Here is a 20,518-nt window from a genome sequence, read left to right on the forward strand (position 1 = left end):
ATGAATTAAAGGCGAATTTAAAAACAGATTATTAATATCCGAGAATTTTTTCGAGACTGTTGCTGGAATATGTAAAATTCTTTTAAATTGCTTTCTTTCAAGAGTTTATAAAGGAATATGGCATTTACTTTATCTGAACAGAGATTCTGTTGCTAACTTATCCCATACTCAAATTTTTTGATGCACAGTTAACTGTTTTACAAATAATTTAGGTACATAATATCTTTATTTAGTAGCAAAAGGTGAATATTCAAAAATATTGAAATATCTTTTATCCTAAGGTTTTAATTCTGTTCGCCAAACAAATGATATATTTAATTATGTGTGAGTGTTATAAAATTATTCGAATTTTGGTTCAATTAGGACCATCATCATCCAAATATATCCAAGTAGCATTTATTAGATTTACGAATGTTTATCTATAAATTTTGGCATTAACAAAGACTTTAATGCTATAATTTATAAAGGGATTGTATTTTCGGCTAGTATTTAATCTTTGTACAGTAATTCTTCTTATTTCATAGCAAAATTCATGAATAAAGAGTCACGTACTTTTATTAATGAGAATTTAAAGGCTGTATAATTATATTTCATCTTATTTTTCCTATTACAGCAAAAATATATACCAAATCATTTTAAAAAATGCTTATTTAAATCGAATTAGTATGCGGTATCTGCAAGTTCATTGCTTAGAAATCATAAATAGCTCTTGGGTTGTAAATCTCATGTATTGTGATTTAGATTCAATCTTGAAGTCATGGAATTAGTGCTGTACGATAAAGACATATTATCAAAATTAGTTTTTAAACTTATTAATATACAGATTTCCGTATATAATAAAAAAATAAAAAAATATAAAATTAATTCTTTTAGTTAACCAAATTTCGTTAACAAATTTCAGATTGGTGATTATTCATAGTCATTGGGGTAATACTTATTTCATGTATTTAGCGTACTATTTTTTTTTTGACAAAAAATAACGGTGTCACGTGGATAAATAATTAAAGCAAGACTGTCTATAGTAGATACATATTATTTTAGAAAATTAGAATTGAACTCCTAGGTTTCCAAATTGAATTCATTGGAACTTTCGAAATTGACACTTTTTAAAATGAGTTCTACAAATATTATTAGGGTAACGCTTCCTGACAAAGCAGTACAGTTCATAGAAATTGAACAAGATGGCACATTTGGCGATGTTTGCTCATACGTACGCAAACTTTTTGATGTTTCAGATTCAATGGTCTTGATTCCTCAAACGGAGAACAGAATTACAGACACAACAAAGATTGGATCGCTATTTACAGATAAGATTCTCCATATAAGTGTCAAAAATTCTTTTGATCACGAAGCTCAAGCCTATCTTGACTCCATTTCTCATAACAAGACTATTGCAAATAGTCAACAAAATACCGATAGACTCAAAAAACATAAAATTATCCATGCAAAGGACGAAACGAAAGAAACTCCGATTCCAATTCCAATTTCAAGCTTACTTACTTCGATTGTTGAAGTCGAAACAGAACCAGACTATAACAGATACAATTACAAATGAAATTATCAAATTCAAAGAAATTTTTTGTTGACCCACTTTAATATTGAAAAAATTGTTTGTTTATCAATAATAAAAATCCTTTTACCAACGAATTTTCAATTTTAATTTAATTTTTTTCCAGAAACAACATCTTGGCTTTGAACTAAATAACTATATTGATAATACTTTGGATTATCATACTGAATATCCTCAATTTCAAATTTTGGAATGATTGTCAGATTAGTGATTTCTGTGTGATTTAGAATATTTGATGTTTCTTTGTCAATTAATACAAATGAAAGTTTATGTTGGATTTCGGATTGATCAAAAGAAATTTGAATTCTACGGCTCTCCTCATTACCATCTAAGAGGTCAACTACTCCATTGTAGTCCGAAATTTCCGTTGTATAGTCTCCTACTTTAACTAATATTTTAGCATATGGGATTGAAATGTCAAAAGTAAACTTTAAAACGACTCTGTCATCGTAACTTAATACTCTTTTAGATTGATCTAATTCTGCATTGATTTCGTTTTTCATTGAAGATCGCTTGACTGTTACCCTCTTAGATAATATATTGGATACTTTTTCATTAGAACCATCAACATAATGACCCCTAGCAATAATGTAATAGGTTTCATCTGTCAGAGTATTAGGAATGAATATGTAAGTTTTATAAATTCCTGTTTGAAGGAGTTGGGGGTTGTCTGTAAAAACATTATCGTTTTCATTTTGAGTTGAAGAAATAACAACATCAAAAGTGTTGCTTCCAGAATCATAATATTCGGAATCAAAATATAGATCAAAGAAAATAGTTACCCATTTACCTGCAGTTAGTGTATTAAAAAAAGATATTTTAGCTAGTTTAGGATCGCCAGCAAATTTTACATCCATACTATACAAATCTGCTTCATCTGAAATCGCCATATGAGAAAATGGCAATTCATCAGGTACTTCAAATGTTAAGGTATCTGGACTTGTAAAAGTGGCTGAATATAATTTGGAATTATAATCACCATAGAGGGCAACACTATATTGGGGTCATTATTGATTTTGTAATTTAATCGTCGTCGTTATCGATTTTGTAATTTAATCGTTATCGTCTTTTTCTAAACGTGCATTTTTTGCTTTCGGAGCTATTGAACATACATTGGCCCTTACCAGCAATTGAAAACTATTTTTCATTATCAACAATTACATTACTCCGAGTTATTCATCAATCAATGAAAATCGATATATAGTCCATACTTCAATTTACAATATTGGCAAGTCCAATTTCACTTGGCATATTTAACTCATATAGAAAAACCAGTTGGAATCGGCAAAATTATCTTTAATTCCATACATAAGAAAAAAAAATTATAAAGTTCTTCAATAATAGCAAACTAATAGTTTAAATAGATTTACAAGTATCGCCCATCTACTTTTGATATAATTCACATATTAAATGTAGAAAACTGGTTTAAAATAAATATTTCAAAAGTTCGAAAACGATTTATGAAAAAATAACGTGATGACATTTACTAAATTTGCTCTGTATTAAAGTATCGATGATAGAAAGAGCATATTTTGTAAATATTTCAAAAATATTTAAAAGTCGGAGAAATTGTATTGTAATGTACTATAATTATGTTACAAATCCGATTCAATACTAATCCTTCGCTATTGAAGTTGTTTTGAGAAGGATATTCTCTAAATTCTTGATAAATCTTTAAAATCTAGAGTAATCGTTTTGTAAACTTAACAAAACTAAAATGTATACCAATAGATTGGCATTTTCTACGTTTTCAAAGTGAGAGAGTGTAAATTCATTTTTTTTATCCTATTAAAGTTTTTAAAAAATTTAATTAACTTAATTTATATGATCTGAAATATATGACAAGTTAATATGGAGAATTCTTTCAACCCAATTTCAATTTATTGAATTTTCTATTCGAATTCAAAAATTTTCCCAAGAAGAAAAAATAATTAGGAAATTTAATATGTTAATACATAAAATATTTTATTTATTCAAAGAATTCAATTTTCTATTGGATCAAAAAACTTGTGTTAAAGTTCGTATTTTAAGATAACTATACTTTTAGAAGCTGTTTTTATTTTTTTCACCGGGATTTTATTAATTTTGCAAATTACCTCAGACTTTTCAGAGGATTGAGTTGCCACTCAATCCTCTGAAATAGTCTGTGGTAATTTTTAGTCTCTACACTATTTCAATATAAGCTCCATTTTTAAACAGTTTTTAAAAATCGAGCATTGAAAAGTGTGATGAGACTTAATTCTTTCAAAATTTGAATCTTATTGTATATCACCGGACTATGATCATAATAGAGTTGCAATCTCTAATTATAGCCACATTAGTACTCGTGGGTAAAAAAAAGGTAGTGGGGCTTCCAGGCGCGTTGCGCCCTCTAGCCCCGAAGATGTTTAGTATAAATGAAGTTTTTATTCGGAGGGCTTCCAGGCGCGTTGCGCCCTCTAGCCCATAAAAAATTTCTGAGGACGAGCCAGCCGGTGACAAAACCAAAACCGTTGTTATTTACATCAGGTGTATATCTGGTGAGGGCTTCCAGGCGCGTTGCGCCCTCTAGCCCATAAGAAATTTTGCCCAAGACCCAAGAGGAGGACCGAACCCCAGCCGACCAGCCGGTGACAAAACCAAAACCGTTGTTATTTACATCATATTAATGGTGTCACTTTTTAAAATGTCACTTTTTTGTGTCGCTTTTCACAAATTATATATGTTTTCATGCTTCGTCACTTTTCTGTCACTTTTCGGGTAAAAACATTTTTATTATTATATATAAATGAATTTTACAAAACCACCATTACCGTTCTTTGGAAATAATAGTAGATGTAAAGATATTATATTGAGAGAACTTCAGAAACTACCGAATGGTCTAACATTTGTAGATTTGTTCGGTGGAAGTTTCTATATATCCCATTTATGTCATACCGTATTTCCTGACTCAAAGATTATATGCAATGACTTCGACAACTATATGAACCGTCTCAAACATATTCCAGACACAAACAATATATTGAAAGAGTTAAAAGAAAAGATACCTATAGGTAAGATGGAACGTATACCATTAGATAAGAAAAATATTGTGAGAGAGGTTTTGAAAAAAGCAGAATATATAGACTGGGATAGTATATCTGCTAGACTATTATATAGTGGTGCTATAAGAGTTCATGACATTGAAACACTTATGTCAAAAGTTTTATATCTTAACTATACAAATGTTTTCAAAGAGGACATAGAAAAATATATTGAGGGTATAGAGTTTGTGAGATGTCATTGGACAGAGTTGTATGAAAAATATAAAGACAAGGAAAATGTTTTCTTTATAGTGGACCCGCCGTTCTATAACACATGGGATTTTCAATACCAAGTAGACTGGACTTTGAGAGACTCTTTAGAAACTTTAGACGTTTTACATAACCATCCATGCTTTTACTTTACATCCGATAAAAGTGGTTTGGAAACCGTTATGAGATGGTTAGAGGACATACATGACTATGAGTTTAGATATGACAAGATAGAATATGAGAGAGGTCCTATAAACCGGAGAAAGTGTCATAACAAAGAAATTTTACTAGTAAGTAAATGTGGTTTGAAATAGGACTACTTGTTTTAGGTTTTTTCCATTGTGTCATTTATTTATTTGACGTGGCAGAAAAATACAGAGAATATGAAGATGAACCAATGCCTGCAAATGTTCAGTATATGTACTCGTAAGAGATATTTTTATCTAATATTAAATGGACGCACAGAACTTAGCAAATGCACAGCAACCTGGACAACCAAACCCAGAGAATATTCCAAATGAAGTTAGAATACAAACTGCAATGGCAAACTATGGTCAAGTGCCAACAGATGTACAAATGCAAACTGCCATGTCAAATGACGCTGCGTTAGGTTTGCCACCATGGTATGCAAATATGAGATGGAAAGAGTTTTATACAAACCCTGAAGTGGGATATAAACAACTTTATGCAGATGACGCGAACACAGGAGTTGACCCAGAATATGTTTTCTACCAGAGGAGAAACAGAATGTATGAGCTCCAGTTAAAGAATGCTATGGAACTCAACAGGAAACGTAAGAGACTAGGCGGACATTAGATTTTTACATATAGTAAAATGGGTTTCTTCAGTAAGATAGGAAACTTCTTTCGAAATGTTGGAAGAGGTATATGGAATGGAATAAAATCTGTCGGAAGAGGAGTATGGAACGGTGTCAAAAATATTGGTAAAAGAGTAGGTCAGTTTGTTGGTATTATACCTAAAGACCCTGAACCAGAAGAGCAAGCTCCTGTTATACAACAGCCTGAACCTGCACCACAGTCAAGTTGGCAACCAAATCCAACACCTCAACCGTATTAAAAAATTATATTTTTATCGTTCGATAGTAGTTGTATATGAAACTAAGTTCTAAGTAAAACGCATGGTATAATGGAATTATTCTTTTTCTTCCATCTGTAGTAAACCATACTTGAAAGTCTGAAATACTTCCACTCAGCGGTTCATATAACTTTGTAGGTTTTTCGTAAAAGTCATTCATCAGACATAAGAAAGAGTTTTGCGCACCAGAAAATGAAGCATGAACAATAATAGCATCTGGGTCGAAAATATTTTCATATGTTCCATTAGGTTTTTCGACTTCATAATAGTCCGGGTGTACTGGATATGCTGCAGGCTGATTTAACATCCTCATAAATCTATACCATGCCAAGTTGTTATATTTTGTAGAAATATAAACGTTTTCTCCAAGGTCTTCTATTTTATTGATTTTAACAGTTGCATTTTTCCTGTCATAAATAATATCGAGATGGTATTCTCCTTCGTCAATGTTAAACTGGTTTGCATATTCAATATAGATATCGTTTATTTTTTCTTGAAAAGCTTGAAGAGTTGTTTCTAAGTTTATAAGCAAATTAACTTGTAAAAGTTTTCCTTGTTCAAATTTCTCATACATACGTTTTTCTTTGTTATAGTATCGAACTTCAAAACCGACCGTAAATGGGAAACCATGTATGGCTTCTGAAATGAACTTCATTCTACGAAAGCCAATAGCTTTTGTGACAGATGGGTCTCTTAACCATCTTAATGGGTAGTCAAAACGATAGCCTTCATGCTTTACGGTATCTGTCTCAAACTTTTGACCGACATTAGTAAAAAGTTCATCTAATGGTTTAGTTGTAGCAACTCTAGAATTTTCTTTTTCTATTGGAAGCATATTTTATCTATAATAAAAATGTCAAATGAAACAGCGTCTATGAGAGAAATACAACACAACCGACAACTCATTATGCAAGCTCTAAATAAGAACACAACAAACTTTTCAAACTATTCTAAGATATCTGAGTCATTGAAAGGGGGTGACTTAAAACTGACAATAAACCCAATGACAGATGAGTTTCTGTTTCAAGACAATAAGAACCATACTGTCTGTATAAATCCAACAAAAGGAACTTTAAACGAGAAACCTATAAATGAACTTCTTTTGAAAGCAGATGTTGACAACAAAGCTGACAAAGAATATGTAGACGATGCAATAGCAAAAGAAGAAGAAAGAGCTAACAATGCTTATGCAACAAAAGAACATACTCATCCTGAACTAGCAGACAAAACATATGTTGACAATAAAATGTCAAGTGAAGTGACAAGAGCTGAAAACGAATATTCTAAAAAGACTCATATACATTATATTAACCAAATACCAAGTCTTAAGGAAACATTAGAGACAAAAGCAGATAAGACTCATACACATTCTATATCTGATATTACAAACTTACAAGAAACCTTAAACAGGAAAAGTGACACTGGACATACACATTCTATATCTGATATTACAAACTTACAAGAAACCTTAAACAGGAAAAGTGACGCTGGACATACACATTCTATATCTGATATTACAAACTTACAAGAAACCTTAAACAGGAAAAGTGACGCTGGACATACACATTCTATATCTGATATTACAAACTTACAAGAAACCTTAAACAGGAAAAGTGACGTTGGACATACACATACATCTTCTGAAATAACAGACTTAAACGTTAGCCTTGAAAATAAAGCAGATAAAACATATGTCAATGAAATATACCAAAGTTTGATAGGAACAAAAAATATTGAAACTATTGTTGGTGACTTTTCTGTCAATGAAGAAAATAAATATTTTAGATGGCAGTTGGTACAGTCCTTAGAAAATGGTACACGGTATAAACTCATTCCGAAAAATAACAATGAAATGTATGTAAGCTATAAAAAGAATGATGGTACACAAGTTAAAGTTCCATTAGACAACAACTGCTACTTAAACTTATATGGAGACGAACAAAAGAAATATTTAAGAGTTTATGAAATGGTGGATATGATATTACCTGACCCAGCTCCGGCACCACATTATTATGACTATGGAGATGACGACAGAACACCACATGTAGATGAACAAAAGCTAACATTATATTTAGATTATTATAGATATAAAAGTATAATGCAATAGAAAAAACGAGAATAGTATATTATTATACAGATGACAGAAATAAATATTATAGTCAAGATTTTACCTACCCTGAAAAACATAAGATTATATTATAAAAAATATTCTGACACAAACCAGAAGAAACCTGAAATAGTTGCACTATATTTTAAGTTCAAAAGAGACAATCCTATAATATCTCATATGTTTGATTTAATGAACCAGTAGGTTCTATTTATACATCTATGGATGCAAGAGGTCCTCAAGTAATGTTTGGTGTTGGTGCATGCGGAACAAATAGTCGACAGGTTTTTGTATTGTGCAAACTCTTCAAAGGAAACAGGTGGAAGTAAAACGATTTCAGGTGAAAATTTACCTGCACACAGTCATTACATTAGATTTAAGTACATCTCAAGCAGGTTGGCATAAGCATAGATATTGGGATTGGTCAGGAATGACAAAAGGTAAAGGATATGATGTTAAAGACGACGTTAAGTTTGCTATAAATTGTTACTGGGATGACACGCAGGGAGAAGGAAACCATACACATTTCGTTTCAGGATATACGCAAACAACGGACAAAGTAAAGAATACATGCCACCTACATGACAGTTTACGCATGGTATAGAATTGCTTAGTCGTCATTTTCAACTTCTTTAGCATATTCGTCAGGAGTTGTCTTATATTTGTTAGGAACTGTCTTTGAAAGTATACCACCTTGAACTTTGACAAGTTTGAAACGAGGTCTGACAATAGTAGTTTTATCTTCTGCTTGCAGTCTGTACATTTTGCCATGTTTGCCTAAAACTTCATAATATTCTCTTGTATACTTTTCTTCTATTTTTACGAACACGAATGTGAGTACCTGTCGGGTTCCCATTGTTGTCATAGTCAATAGTATTTTCATATGGTCGCGTTTAGGTATTTCTATTTTTTACTTTGTCACCTTTCTGAAGTTTTGAAGCCCGGCATTCTTTCTTGTTTGTCTCTTTGACTAAATTATTAAATATATAGTCTTTCTCTAAGTCAGGGTTGTTTTTCATTTCTTCGGGGGAGTGGTTTCCCAAACCTTTTTGTTTACGGTTATTGTAAATATTTAAAACTTGTCTCATCTTTGCCATGGAGAAGTGTCTATATTTGTCGTCATATGACAATTTCATTTTGCTTCACCACCTTGTGGTTGGTTTAAGTCTCTTAACATTTTTATACAACCGTCAATGACACCAAGAGCAGAATGGTTTTGGTCGACAATGAAATATTGGTTTACATTTTTTGGAACGCAGATAGTTTTTAATATCATCTGATTTGAAAGAACTTTCACAGTCAGATGTCAGTTTTGTTGGATGGTATTGTCAACGAATATTGTCAAAGCAGTTTTCACATCTAAAATATTTTGGACCATAATGTATGGCTTCACAGTATCTTGTTTTGACCAACAAATATTAACCAGTATGGTGTCCATCTGTTCTAACTCTCGGAATGTTTTCCAAGATATCCATAAACCAAGCATTTGGTGTTGAACTAAAGATTTTTATCATGAGTGCTTTTTTGTCGCTTTAGAAACATAGGGGTCCTTGTTTGGATTCGTCATTTTTTATCCTATAAGAAATTATTTGGCGCATTAGCAGGAGTTGCATCCAGATTTTTGCCCGCAGTGGGAACAATAGCTAGAGGTGTATTTGGAGTTGGAAGGAAGATTTTGAGTACATTAGGTATACTTAAAGAGAAAGCACAACCTATTATACAAACTGTACAGAAAGGTTGGGATGTAGCACGAGATGCAACAAATCTTATTCCAAATCCTGAAACAAGAGGAAAAGTTCAAGGATGGATGGACAATGTAGGAAGACAAGCAGGAAACTATTATAACAAAGCAAATGACTACTATAACCAAGCAGGACACTATATGGACAAGGTGAAAGATTCTTTAACAGAGGATATTAACCATGCACAACAGTGGGTAAACAATAACCAACCTCAACCACCTCAATGGGGAATGTAAATTTTTTTACTGAGATGAAATGAACAATGCAGCATTGAGACAAATGAGTTCAAGATGGATTTGTCGGCTTCCAGCATTTACACCACGTGTTTGTAAAGTTCTTCCTATACCTCAGGAAGTTTTAGACCGACTTAAAAACCTAAACAACCAGTTGAAAACAAACCAAACTAAATTTTTTTACTGAGATGAAATGAACAATGCAGCTTTAAACAGAATAAGTCATGGAAGACCACCTTTTACACCACGTGTTTGTAAAGTTCTTCCTATACCTCAGGAAGTTTTAGACCGACTTAAAAAACCTAAACAACCAGTTGAAAACAAACCAAACTAAAATTTTTTACTGAGATGAAATGACCGAAGAAGTTGAAACGGTAGATTTGACACCAAAACAAAAAGTTCAGACCATTGTCAAAACCTGTCAAAGAACTTACAGATGAAGAGAAAAATTCAATAATAGAAAGTGCCAGGTCTGGAAATACAAACCCTAACTATAAAGTCACTTTTCATAAAATGGAACGGCTAGTATCTCAAAAAAGAAACAGACTCTCACAAATAAAATATTGAAGTCTGAAGGAGCTTTCGAGACAACAGATGGAAAAGTTTACTTCACTGACCAACAGTTCATTATAGAACATCTCATTGACTTAGAGTCGAAATATTCTAAACTTTACAACAAACACAAAAAGTTGAAAGGAAAACAAAAACAAATGGCATATGATATTTATGAAGATGTTGACGACACAACTGTTCCTGCAAGTGAAGTAAAGTCAGAGGAACCGAAAAGTGACGAAAAACCGATAGAAGAAGAAAAACCAAAAACTGAAGATAAACCAAAACCAAAGTTTAGTTTCCAAACTAAACCAAGTCAACCTTCATTAGCTGGTATGGGTTGGCGTCAAAGACTTATGGCAGCAGGCGGTTATGTAAAGTAAAGAAAAAAATATTTTTTATTTTTATAAAAATGCCCCCATATAGAATGGATAGAAAGTCTGCTAGAATAAAAGCAGAGTTACAAAGATATGGTTGGAGAGTTTCGAAGAATTTTAAATATAGGAAGGGAAGACCCATAAAAGTCTATGACAAATTGTCTGGTCTTCGCTACGAAATGGATTTGGAAACAGCACGTGCCAATTATCCAAACAGACTAGAGAGGTTAGAAGAAGAACGTCTTATGGACATGCCTTTCGATGTTAGTGAACCTCAAGTTGAAGGACACGACGGCTTTGCCAGATTCTACTGGAAACATGACGAACAATTGCATCCTTTGAGAAGGAAAAAAGGAAAAGGTGAAGACGCACATGCTCCCATGGAAAGAACAAGATATGCATATGAAAAGTATCGTGAAGTTAGAAGTCAAATTACATCTGGTCGAACCTTTACAGTAAACTTTGACGAAGGAAAGAACAAAGAAGGCTTCATGGGAGTACTTGCTGCAATTCAAGACGGAAATAAGAAAGGACACAATCTCAGATTGACCATAACAGATTTGGATGGTCACATTTACTATGCACATGGCAATGAACAAACAGCCGCAAAACTTCTTGACGCTTTCAAGACTACAAAGAGAGAACAAATGGTTGACTCCGACTCAGACATTTTGAATGCAATTGAAGGAATTGCAAGTGTCAAGTTCGAATGGTACCAACCTAACCCTCAAGCAGTCAGACAACATGCTGGATACTTCCCGTTCATAAATAAGTCTGACATTGACTTGACAAGGTATGGAATTTACAATTCAATTGAAACAATTGTCAATGAACCTTGCATTCTTACATGTCTCAGGAACTCTGGTCTTGTTACAGATGAGAAGATGAAGTATCTTGAGTCATGTGTGAAGACAAGGTACATTCTCAGAGGTCAATTGGCAAAAATTGCACCGTTGGCAAATGTCAATATCCGAGTCAACATACCTACAGCTAAAGGTTCTTCACATGACGACTATGTTGTTGACAAAGACTTACCATGGTTGAAGATTGTAATTGTCCACAACCACTTCATGTTGAACGAAAGTCTTACAAACCCATTCTTTGGTAAAAGTAAGTGCAACATTGTCAGAGCTGTAAACATTCTTTTCGAGAAAGGTTTGTTGGAACCAATTCCAGATGACAAGCTGACAGAAACTTTTGTACCAAAAGACGAAACAAACTTTTCATTGTTAGCAAGACCAAAAGTTGTTCCAGACAAAGTTCTAGTACAAAAGAAGTACACAGTTCCACAAGGGGTTGGTATGTTCGGATACCAACCTGAACCAGAAGAACTTCCAATGAGGTTGCAAGAACTTCAAGATGCTATAAACAAACTTCCATTGAGACATCCAATTGACGTCAAATTGTATTGGAGAGCATCTGAGTTAGGTCAGAAGGTTTTATATGAAACAGGTTGCTTCGACGATGTTTATGAGATAACAGGAGAAGTTTCTCAGAAGATAAGAGACTCACTTGAATTTCCACAAACTGGACCAATTGGTTGCGACAAGTTCGACTCAGATGAAAAGATATACTATGTCGACCTTAACGCTGCATACATGAGGTTTGTCCAATATATTCCGACTGGAATTCCAAACGAAGATGGTGAGTTCCCGGGAAGGAACTATACAGTTGGAAAAGTCATACAACAACTGTATGATATTAGGAAAGCTTCAAACCCCAAACTTGCAATGACACTCAAATTGCTTATGAATTCGACATGGGGATATTCCATTAAGAAACCTCAAGAGATGAAGAGTAAACATTATGAGAAGGTCGACAACTTTGTTGAAAGGTTTTCTCCTTTTGTTTTGAAGTACGAATTCACTCAAGGTCAAAGTGGCTTAGTAACCACATTAAAACCTATTGTCGAACATTGGTCTTACCCTCAGTTCGCAAAGGCAGTCCTTGACAACTACAACAAATTCTTCTCCGAAGTCAAATCCAAAGTGAAGGTTTACTATGAGAACATTGACGCACTCATGACGAACGAAGAAGGATACAACAAACTCATTGAAATGGGTATGGTCGGTGAAAAGATGGGTCGATTCAAATTGGACAAAATTTTCACCGAAGTTCATGTCCTCTCCAAGCGTAAGTACTGGGGTTACTTGAAGATGGTGAAATAAAACATTGCATGAAATAAAAATTTTTAAAAAAGTGACATTTTTTTAATGGCGTACATCCCTGAGCGCTTCGTCCAGTTCAACCAAATGTTGGTCTCGGACCCAGACAAGAGATATTCCAAGCCCGAACTCGACCGTCTCTTCAAAGAATGGATTACAGACTACAGAGGAGACGAGTGGTTGACAATTGAATTTGCTCGGGCTTGGAATTGCTACAGAAGCGTCTTAGACGTGGACCCAAGACTCACGTACAGAGGTTGGGATGTGGTCTTCACATTCCAAGATTGGTACGAACACCAAAAATAAAAACTTAAATTTACTTGGGGTTTCCCCCTAAAATAAATTTTTTTACTCTTAGAACCACTCGAGGTTCTCCTTACGGTTGTTGAGCTTGTCACCGTCAATGTGTCTGACCTTCGTCTTCTTGTCTGGATTTGGAACCCATTGAATTGCGACAAGCTTGCCCATGGAGATTGAACCGCGATTCCGAAGGTTAAGGTTCAAGTGTCCCAAGTTGTTGAGGACTGGGGTAAGAACCTTGCCTGTCTCCTTGTTGCGGATTTGGTATGGGTAGGGTTGGAAAATTTCGTAAGCGTCATCGGCAACAAGGGTTGCCCAAACTTCCTCTTCTTCGTGTTTCTCTTCTTCCTCTTCTTCCTCGACAATTCCTTCTTCAATTTGGTACTCACGAAGTACGGTGTTGCATGTTCTGTCCTTTCCAAGTACCTTCCAGATGGCGTCTATCTCTTCGAAGAAACGGTAGATGAGTCTGGCAAGGTCTCGGTTCTCTCTCTCGTAATTGCGCAAGGTTTCCGCGAAATCGTTCAGGCATTTCTCATTGGAAGCTTGGTTCATGAGGACATCGGCTTTGAGATTGGTCATCTCTGTCATAAGACTACTTTGGAGAGTCTTAATGGTGTTTGTCAGATGAGCTTTCAATTGGGCAATTTGAATTTGAAGTGGGCGCTTGTCTGGCAACCTTGAAAGGACATCTGCTATTGTGTTCGGCTTCGGTGCTTGTTCGGACATCGAAAAAATGAAGTGGTTTGAGAATGACGTTTTTACTTCAAAAAGCTGGTTATGACAGTTAAGTCATACAACAAGTTTAAAATAATATCTTGTTCTTCTTCTGAACGTTTGTTGTCTCTTCCGATAAAAGTTTCGAACATGAGAACCAAAAAACGTTTTTTGAGATTGCGGAAGAGTTCAGGCAAACGTTCATATTCTGGATATGTTGGGAGCAGTTCAAAACATCTGAGCTGACTTTCGGACAAAATTGGGACAATGTCAGAAAATTCATCTTTGGTCGGACTGCTTGAAGGTAAGTCCCTTACATGTAAGTAGCTCTGGTAAAGTCTTCTCATCTCTGCTAACTTCTGGAGTATAGCTTCGTAATTTAAGAGTTTTAATTTTAATTGTCTTATTCCTCTCTTGACATCTAAACGGTAAGTATCCATGAGGTCAAGAGTAACTTTGGTAGCTTTAAGTGGAGCTATCTGTTCCTTGACTTCTGCAATTTTGGTTGCAATTGTGGTTTGAGCTCCTTCAAGTTCGCCGTCTATATCGTTCTCAACGCCTTCAACCATAGCTTGAAACTCTTCATCGGTCCATTGAGATTGGTGTGGGACGAATTTAACTTGCTTCATTCAAAAAATGAAAAAAAATGTTTTTACTCTAAACGTGCCATGTATATGGCTATAAGAAACTTACCAGAAGGCTTCTTCTTCACACGAGTCTCTGGTAACTTGAGAGTTCTTGTTGGAGTTGGGTCTGGAATTTCAATTCTTGCCACCATAAACTGTGTATTGACCGAACTTGCATTTGCAGGAAGACCGGTCACTACAAGGTTCACAGTTGAAATAGTTGTACTCATACCTGGTGAGTACGAGTGTGAGTAAAAACATAAAAAAAGTGAGTTAAAATGAGATGTTTACTGAATTGGTTGGATGTCGCCTTCACAGGTTATGTAGAACGGCTGACCAGAGAAGTGAAGGAGACCCTTGAGAATTTGGTTCATTCTTGGGAAAGGGTTCTCTCTGTTTGGAAGTAGTATCCAAGGACGCTTGGCAAAGAACTTTATAATGGCTTCCTTCTTTGCTTGCTTTATGTCGTCGAAGGCTGTCCCGTCTGGTATTTGAATTGGAATTCCAGTCGAAGTCTCGAGATTCAAGGCAGCCCTTCCCGTTATCCAACCGTTAACAAGCTTGCCTTTTACATTCTGCCTGAGGAAGTCTTTAACAAGCTCGTTAATTTCAATTAGGTAAATTGCCTCGTCGGTAGGTTCGACCTCGACCATTGCTACTGTCAGTAAAAGTACTGCTACTGTCAGAAAAAGTACTGCTACTGTCAGTAAAAGTACTGCTAGTAGCAGAAAAACTACTTTTTCTGACAGTAAAAAGGAAAATTTGAGAGGGTTTTCGACGATAAAGTACTGCTACTGTCAGAAAAAGTACTGCTACTGTCAGTAGCAGTACTGCTAGTAGCAGAGATTTTTATCGTTGTGGTCCGACAGGACACAAACGAATGTCCGACGTCCCACCAACCGAGTCCATTCCCAAACCAGAGGAACCTAAAGAACCACAACAGTCTCCTCAGCAACCTCAGTTCCAGCAAGTACCTCCGAATTACTACCAATTTCCACCTCAAGGTTACTACCCACCACAAGGCTTCCCGAACTACCCTCCTCAGCCTATGCCTTACTTCCCCAACCCTTGGTTGTTCCAGCAAGCTCCACCCCAGCAATTCCAATTCCAATCTCAATCGAAGAGAGACCAAGAGTTCGAGGAAGGTCTGAACCGTTTACGCAAAGAGTATGCTACAGCTCCAATGGAAGAAGACAGGCTCTCAGTCTCTTCCCTCAAATCGACCGATTCGACTCGTACCACAGATTCGGCTCGTGACCGTGAAGACTACCTCAAGCAGTCTGAGAGACTCTTCATCTTACAGCCATTTACAGCTGGAGCTCTCAAGAACATGCGCAATTACGAAGGTCAAACACCAGCTGGAGACCGCAAAACAGACGTGCTTACAAGAGCAGTCCAACTGGTCAAGACAAAGACTGAGATAGTCGACTTCATTCTTGCAGCTTGCCCTTACAAGTAAAAAAATAAACAATTACGAATTAAACTTTTTACTCTTTCTTTTCTGAGTTGTTTAGAGCTGGTTTCTCTTGTAGAAACCTTTCGTACTCTTCCATGGTCATGTAATTGCGAATTTGGTACGCAATTACAGGTTCGTTGTTTTTGAACCTGATGTATGTAACGCTTCCCTCCTCCTCAGGGAAGTAAGCTGCTAACATCTGACCAAGTTTTCTCGGTGACTCGGAGCTCATTAAAAATGTCACTTTTTAAACGTTAAGTTTTTAGTCTTATTTTACCCTTTGTTTGTCAAGGTAGTATTGGACTGCAATTTCTCCAAATTCTCTGTGTCGGAGTTCTTCAGCATTTTCCAAGGTGTACCTGGAGAACTCAAAGAAGTTGTCAAGAAGATACTGCCATGCTGCTCTTCTGAGTTCGTCGGTATTTTGGAAGTGTTGCACCTTCGAGTCTTCGGACATGAAAAAAATGACACTTTTTCTATTAAACCGTTTTGGCATTTCTCATGAGTGAGTATAGTTCTGCCGAACCATTGGAAGAGAAGAAGTACCCTTGCTGGCAAAAGACAAAAATAGTTGCCTTAGTTGTCATTGCAATTGTACTCGTAATTGAATTCATTGTACTTCTCTTCACGTACCTAAACTCAAGGACGGCATATGCTTTAAGAAGCTACCATCTTACTAAGACTAAACACTTAGATTTTTCAAGCTTGACTTTTTACAATTTGAACTTTGTTTGCGTAGATATGAATTCTGAAAGAAGTATGAGGGTCTTGTATGACTTTGTACTTCTCCCATAGTTCATGTCTGTCAAACTTACCTGCCATGGACTCTTTCATAAGTTCCATGAAATCGTCTTCGGACAATCCGGGGAAAAGTATTATGTCAGTAAGTATTCTTTTAACATCCTTACTTAAACTCTTTGCTGTCTGTACACAAATGACAACTGAGATGTTAAAGTGTCTGAGCTTCTTAAGAATTCGACACATATCTTGTTCTCTGTTCTTTAACAAAGGATGAGAGGCGAAATCATCTAAGATAAGAAGACATCTATGAGGGTAAGTCTTCCAATCGTAAGATTGCAATTTCTTCGAAATGTATTCTATCTCTTTCTGTTTGTTTCTGAAGTGTTTCTTCTCTAATATTCTCTGCATTTCCTCATTTGGGTCTTTAAACTTAGAATTTATATACTCATTTATAGCATTATACTTCAAAACTCTTCTTTGGTACTTCTTTATCCAATCTAACAACTCAGTATCCTTTATACATACTAACTTAGACTTCTTTATAATATCTTTGAACGAATTGACGGTTTGGTCAAATTGACCAGAAGTCGAACAAATAACAACTAACTCATAGAATGGGTTCTTCTCATCTAGTTCTTGTTGTTGTGCAGCCATTTTAAGATAAGTGAAAGTCTTACCCGACCCAGGTGGTGCAATTAGACCTGTTATACCATTCTGAGCAAATAAGAACTTGTCATGTATAGGCTTTATCTGAGCATTTTCCAACTTCACCTTGTTCTTGTTTAAAACATTCTCAAATTTCTTGTCAATATCAGCAAACTTTTTTTCTAACATATTTTTAGAAAAATTAAAATTTTTATCTTTTAGAAAATGTCTAGCGATTTCGCTATCTATATTCGAGACAAACTTTTTGACAGCAAAACATCTGTCGACCATAAAATCTTACATAGTGTAAACAAGAAAGGTGAATTTGTTCTAAAGTTCTGTTTCTGGGAATATGACAAGAACCATAAAACATTACAAAGAGCAGTCTTAAAATTTGTCAATGACAGACTTGTTGACAGAGATGACGCCGATTGGAAAGATGAAGTCCAACAAAAGTTCTTAGAATGCAAAGAAAGTTAGTATACAAGTCTTGAGTATGGTGGCACTGCGTTCCACCTTACCCAATACTTGTGAATTTGACACTTTACAAAACAGTTAACGTATATTTTACAACATGAACGCAAAAACCAACTTAACCTTAAATATTTACAAAGCCACCAACAATTTCACCTCACTATCGTTCTCACTAACAACTTCACTAATGTTCTCATAAATTTTCCTCAATATCTTCATCATTAGTGTTAACCCTATTGTAGTCATACTTGAAGCCATAAACTTTCTCTAACTTCTTAACGTACAATTTACATAACTTACCTTCGTCATCGTATGGTTTAATGATATAACTATTTCTATCTTTATACACAGTCAATGAAAAGTCAACTGGTCTCGGATGTATTTGAAAGAACATGTTATGCTCAGGAAGGAAGAATAAATGTTTAAATGTATGTTTGTTATATGTTTTGATTTGTATGAGTTGCTTTTGTTCTGTCATTTATATAAAAATAAAATAAAAAATAAATGATATCACCACCCTCACGCGTATGAAAACATAGCATAAAAATAATGTTTATGTTAGAATGTTAGATCTAACACGTTTTCTAACCTCTTTTCTACCCTGTTGAATTCATTGCTTTATAACTCTCTTCCTTGGTTTCTTTTTAGTTGCTTTCTTCACGTCTGTCTCCAACTTGACTGTCTTTCTTCTTCGTCCATAATGATACCAATTACTTCCACCAGTCAATGGGTCAAATGGTCGTTCATAAGGGTTTCCATACATTCCATAAGGTCCGTATGGATAAACCGCTGGTGGAGAAGAAACATTTTCTTTAGTTCCATCGACTCTATTTAAATGCATTGTTTCACCTTTCATCTGGTCATTAAAGTCTTTTGCATGTTTTGCAAACTCATCGTCCTTTCCTAAAGCATTTTCTGACTCAGTCGCAACCAAATTGGATGCTTTATTTATGAGCCCTATTTTATTTAATCTTAACTTCTTTGCAACCCAGCCTCCAAATGCTAATGCTTTCCCATTTATTTGCATCTAATGTCTTTGAAACCCTTCCTCCACTCATTTTATTTACTGCGTCATAAGCTCCAAGTGCTTTTGCTCCAAATGCTAATGCTTTTGTTCCCATTGCGCCTAAAGCTGCCCAAGCTACCATTTACACCATATTAAAATCATCTCTCTTCAATATTATCTCATAAAAGTTCTCGTTACTGGAGAAAGTCAATGAAACATAAGCGTTCTCACGGGCTTCGCCCTCACCGCTTTGCGGTCTATCTAACTTCTTTCTTATCTCATCTATTCTCAATAAAATATCTGAACAATTGCTAACATCTTCTACAACTGTTATTTCATCATGAACGACCTTTAAGAACAAGCTCATTTAATATGCAATTAAAATCATCTCAATAATGAGTCCATCCTTTCCATCTTTAGGTAGCACAACATCTTTCATTGAAGAAGGTTCGACAAGTCTTATGTTAAACTTACTGACAAAGTTTGTTATACTATAATGCTTCGGTGGCGAATACATGTAGTTTGAAAGACATAATATAGATTCTTCAGCAAATTCACTTATACTGGATTTTATAACAATGTTCTCACGAGACCAAATACAACCAATTGACAATCTTGTAAGCAATCCTGCTGAACCTTCTACTGTAAACGTCGATGGTAACATTCCACGAAGGTCATCTATTGACATCTTTGAGTCACTGAATTTAAAGATTTTCTTAAAGCAATCGTCATTATCTAACCATGCAATAGCTTTGAAGTTTTCATTCGAATATACATCTGCTTCATTAAATGTAAATCTTGACTTCTTTGCAGAGATGACTTTAAAATCTATTGCATTTGTTTCAAAATTATATGCTATGGTAACTTCTGAAGGTAATGGATGCCCTTCCGCAGTCAGTTGTTCTCTCACTACCGTTTGAAGCTTTGTGTTAAAAACTTTCATGTCATCTCCTGTATCTAAGTTCACATACACAGCAACAGGGAAACTATCTTGCTTCTTTGTTTCATCATTATATCTCAAAACATTAAAGTTCTTCAATAATATTGTTCTTCCTGCTGGAATACTTCGAACCTGTCTGATTTCAATAGCTTTCTCACCTCCTACATACTCTACCCAGTGTCTTGGATATTCATAAGTATACTGACTTTCTTGAATTTTGGTTGGTTTCATCATAACGTGTTCATAGTATATCTTTATACTCTTGTCAGTTAGACTCGGTGCTATGTTCTGAATATTTCTGACTTGCATTTTTAATGGAGATAAAATGAAGCATTTAATACATGACGTAGATGAAGACATGAATGAAACTACAGACAAACTTAACTCTTCTCTTATTCTTCCTTTCAGCAAAGATTATGAATTCTGTTCAAATGGTGTGTATTTCTATTGTGGAAAGATGGGTTCAGGTAAGACATTTAACCTCATTCGTCATATAGTCA

General features: G+C 35.0%; 15 protein-coding genes and 1 pseudogene across 16 annotated transcripts, besides 3 other annotated features; 9 read left to right on the top strand and 7 right to left on the bottom strand.

The window, feature by feature from the left end:
• Positions 1 to 1,111: 1,111 nt before the first annotated feature.
• Positions 1,112 to 1,555, top strand: TVAGG3_0850790 (uncharacterized protein; the record flags this gene model as incomplete). Its single annotated transcript, XM_001326612.1, has 1 exon — positions 1,112 to 1,555. One exon carries the CDS (start codon positions 1,112 to 1,114, stop codon positions 1,553 to 1,555), a length of 444 nt encoding a protein of 147 aa, XP_001326647.1.
• A 101-nt stretch (positions 1,556 to 1,656) lies between these two features.
• TVAGG3_0850800 (uncharacterized protein) lies at positions 1,657 to 2,460 on the bottom strand (the record flags this gene model as incomplete). The annotated part of the gene is made up of 1 exon (XM_001326611.2): positions 1,657 to 2,460. The coding sequence occupies one exon, from the start codon at positions 2,458 to 2,460 to the stop codon at positions 1,657 to 1,659; it is 804 nt and encodes a 267-aa protein (XP_001326646.1).
• A 111-nt stretch (positions 2,461 to 2,571) lies between these two features.
• Positions 2,572 to 2,789: a mobile genetic element.
• Positions 2,790 to 5,295: 2,506 nt separating this feature from the next.
• Positions 5,296 to 5,658, top strand: TVAGG3_0850820 (uncharacterized protein; the record flags this gene model as incomplete). The annotated part of the gene is made up of 1 exon (XM_001326610.1): positions 5,296 to 5,658. One exon carries the CDS (start codon positions 5,296 to 5,298, stop codon positions 5,656 to 5,658), a length of 363 nt encoding a protein of 120 aa, XP_001326645.1.
• Positions 5,659 to 5,676: 18 nt separating this feature from the next.
• On the top strand, positions 5,677 to 5,919 carry TVAGG3_0850830 (serine threonine-protein phosphatase family; the record flags this gene model as incomplete). Its single annotated transcript, XM_001326609.1, has 1 exon — positions 5,677 to 5,919. One exon carries the CDS (start codon positions 5,677 to 5,679, stop codon positions 5,917 to 5,919), a length of 243 nt encoding a protein of 80 aa, XP_001326644.1.
• Positions 5,920 to 5,923: 4 nt separating this feature from the next.
• Positions 5,924 to 6,772, bottom strand: TVAGG3_0850840 (uncharacterized protein; the record flags this gene model as incomplete). Its single annotated transcript, XM_001326608.1, has 1 exon — positions 5,924 to 6,772. The coding sequence occupies one exon, from the start codon at positions 6,770 to 6,772 to the stop codon at positions 5,924 to 5,926; it is 849 nt and encodes a 282-aa protein (XP_001326643.1).
• An 81-nt stretch (positions 6,773 to 6,853) lies between these two features.
• Positions 6,854 to 20,518: part of a mobile genetic element that runs on past the window's edge.
• Positions 10,730 to 10,954, top strand: TVAGG3_0850860 (phage tail repeat-like family; the record flags this gene model as incomplete). Its single annotated transcript, XM_051249227.1, has 1 exon — positions 10,730 to 10,954. The coding sequence occupies one exon, from the start codon at positions 10,730 to 10,732 to the stop codon at positions 10,952 to 10,954; it is 225 nt and encodes a 74-aa protein (XP_051084702.1).
• Positions 11,329 to 13,133, top strand: TVAGG3_0850870 (annotated as a pseudogene). The gene has a single exon. A coding segment is annotated over exon 1 (1,805 nt).
• On the top strand, positions 13,162 to 13,419 carry TVAGG3_0850880 (uncharacterized protein; the record flags this gene model as incomplete). The annotated part of the gene is made up of 1 exon (XM_001291880.2): positions 13,162 to 13,419. The coding sequence occupies one exon, from the start codon at positions 13,162 to 13,164 to the stop codon at positions 13,417 to 13,419; it is 258 nt and encodes an 85-aa protein (XP_001291881.2).
• Positions 13,468 to 14,142, bottom strand: TVAGG3_0850890 (HNH endonuclease family; the record flags this gene model as incomplete). Its single annotated transcript, XM_051249228.1, has 1 exon — positions 13,468 to 14,142. One exon carries the CDS (start codon positions 14,140 to 14,142, stop codon positions 13,468 to 13,470), a length of 675 nt encoding a protein of 224 aa, XP_051084703.1.
• TVAGG3_0850900 (uncharacterized protein) lies at positions 14,175 to 14,759 on the bottom strand (the record flags this gene model as incomplete). The annotated part of the gene is made up of 1 exon (XM_051249229.1): positions 14,175 to 14,759. One exon carries the CDS (start codon positions 14,757 to 14,759, stop codon positions 14,175 to 14,177), a length of 585 nt encoding a protein of 194 aa, XP_051084704.1.
• On the top strand, positions 14,805 to 15,011 carry TVAGG3_0850910 (uncharacterized protein; the record flags this gene model as incomplete). The annotated part of the gene is made up of 1 exon (XM_001326606.2): positions 14,805 to 15,011. The coding sequence occupies one exon, from the start codon at positions 14,805 to 14,807 to the stop codon at positions 15,009 to 15,011; it is 207 nt and encodes a 68-aa protein (XP_001326641.2).
• TVAGG3_0850920 (uncharacterized protein) lies at positions 15,637 to 16,215 on the top strand (the record flags this gene model as incomplete). The annotated part of the gene is made up of 1 exon (XM_051249230.1): positions 15,637 to 16,215. The coding sequence occupies one exon, from the start codon at positions 15,637 to 15,639 to the stop codon at positions 16,213 to 16,215; it is 579 nt and encodes a 192-aa protein (XP_051084705.1).
• Positions 16,244 to 16,444, bottom strand: TVAGG3_0850930 (uncharacterized protein; the record flags this gene model as incomplete). The annotated part of the gene is made up of 1 exon (XM_051249231.1): positions 16,244 to 16,444. One exon carries the CDS (start codon positions 16,442 to 16,444, stop codon positions 16,244 to 16,246), a length of 201 nt encoding a protein of 66 aa, XP_051084706.1.
• Positions 16,912 to 17,787, bottom strand: TVAGG3_0850940 (protein of unknown function, DUF4106 family; the record flags this gene model as incomplete). The annotated part of the gene is made up of 1 exon (XM_001326605.1): positions 16,912 to 17,787. The coding sequence occupies one exon, from the start codon at positions 17,785 to 17,787 to the stop codon at positions 16,912 to 16,914; it is 876 nt and encodes a 291-aa protein (XP_001326640.1).
• On the top strand, positions 17,824 to 18,078 carry TVAGG3_0850950 (uncharacterized protein; the record flags this gene model as incomplete). Its single annotated transcript, XM_051249232.1, has 1 exon — positions 17,824 to 18,078. The coding sequence occupies one exon, from the start codon at positions 17,824 to 17,826 to the stop codon at positions 18,076 to 18,078; it is 255 nt and encodes an 84-aa protein (XP_051084707.1).
• Positions 18,091 to 20,518: part of a mobile genetic element that runs on past the window's edge.
• Positions 19,446 to 20,378, bottom strand: TVAGG3_0850970 (uncharacterized protein; the record flags this gene model as incomplete). Its single annotated transcript, XM_051249233.1, has 1 exon — positions 19,446 to 20,378. The coding sequence occupies one exon, from the start codon at positions 20,376 to 20,378 to the stop codon at positions 19,446 to 19,448; it is 933 nt and encodes a 310-aa protein (XP_051084708.1).

Source organism: Trichomonas vaginalis, chromosome VI (assembly GCF_026262505.1).
Source record: "Trichomonas vaginalis G3 chromosome VI, whole genome shotgun sequence".
NCBI classification, from domain to species: Eukaryota; Parabasalia; order Trichomonadida; family Trichomonadidae; genus Trichomonas; species Trichomonas vaginalis.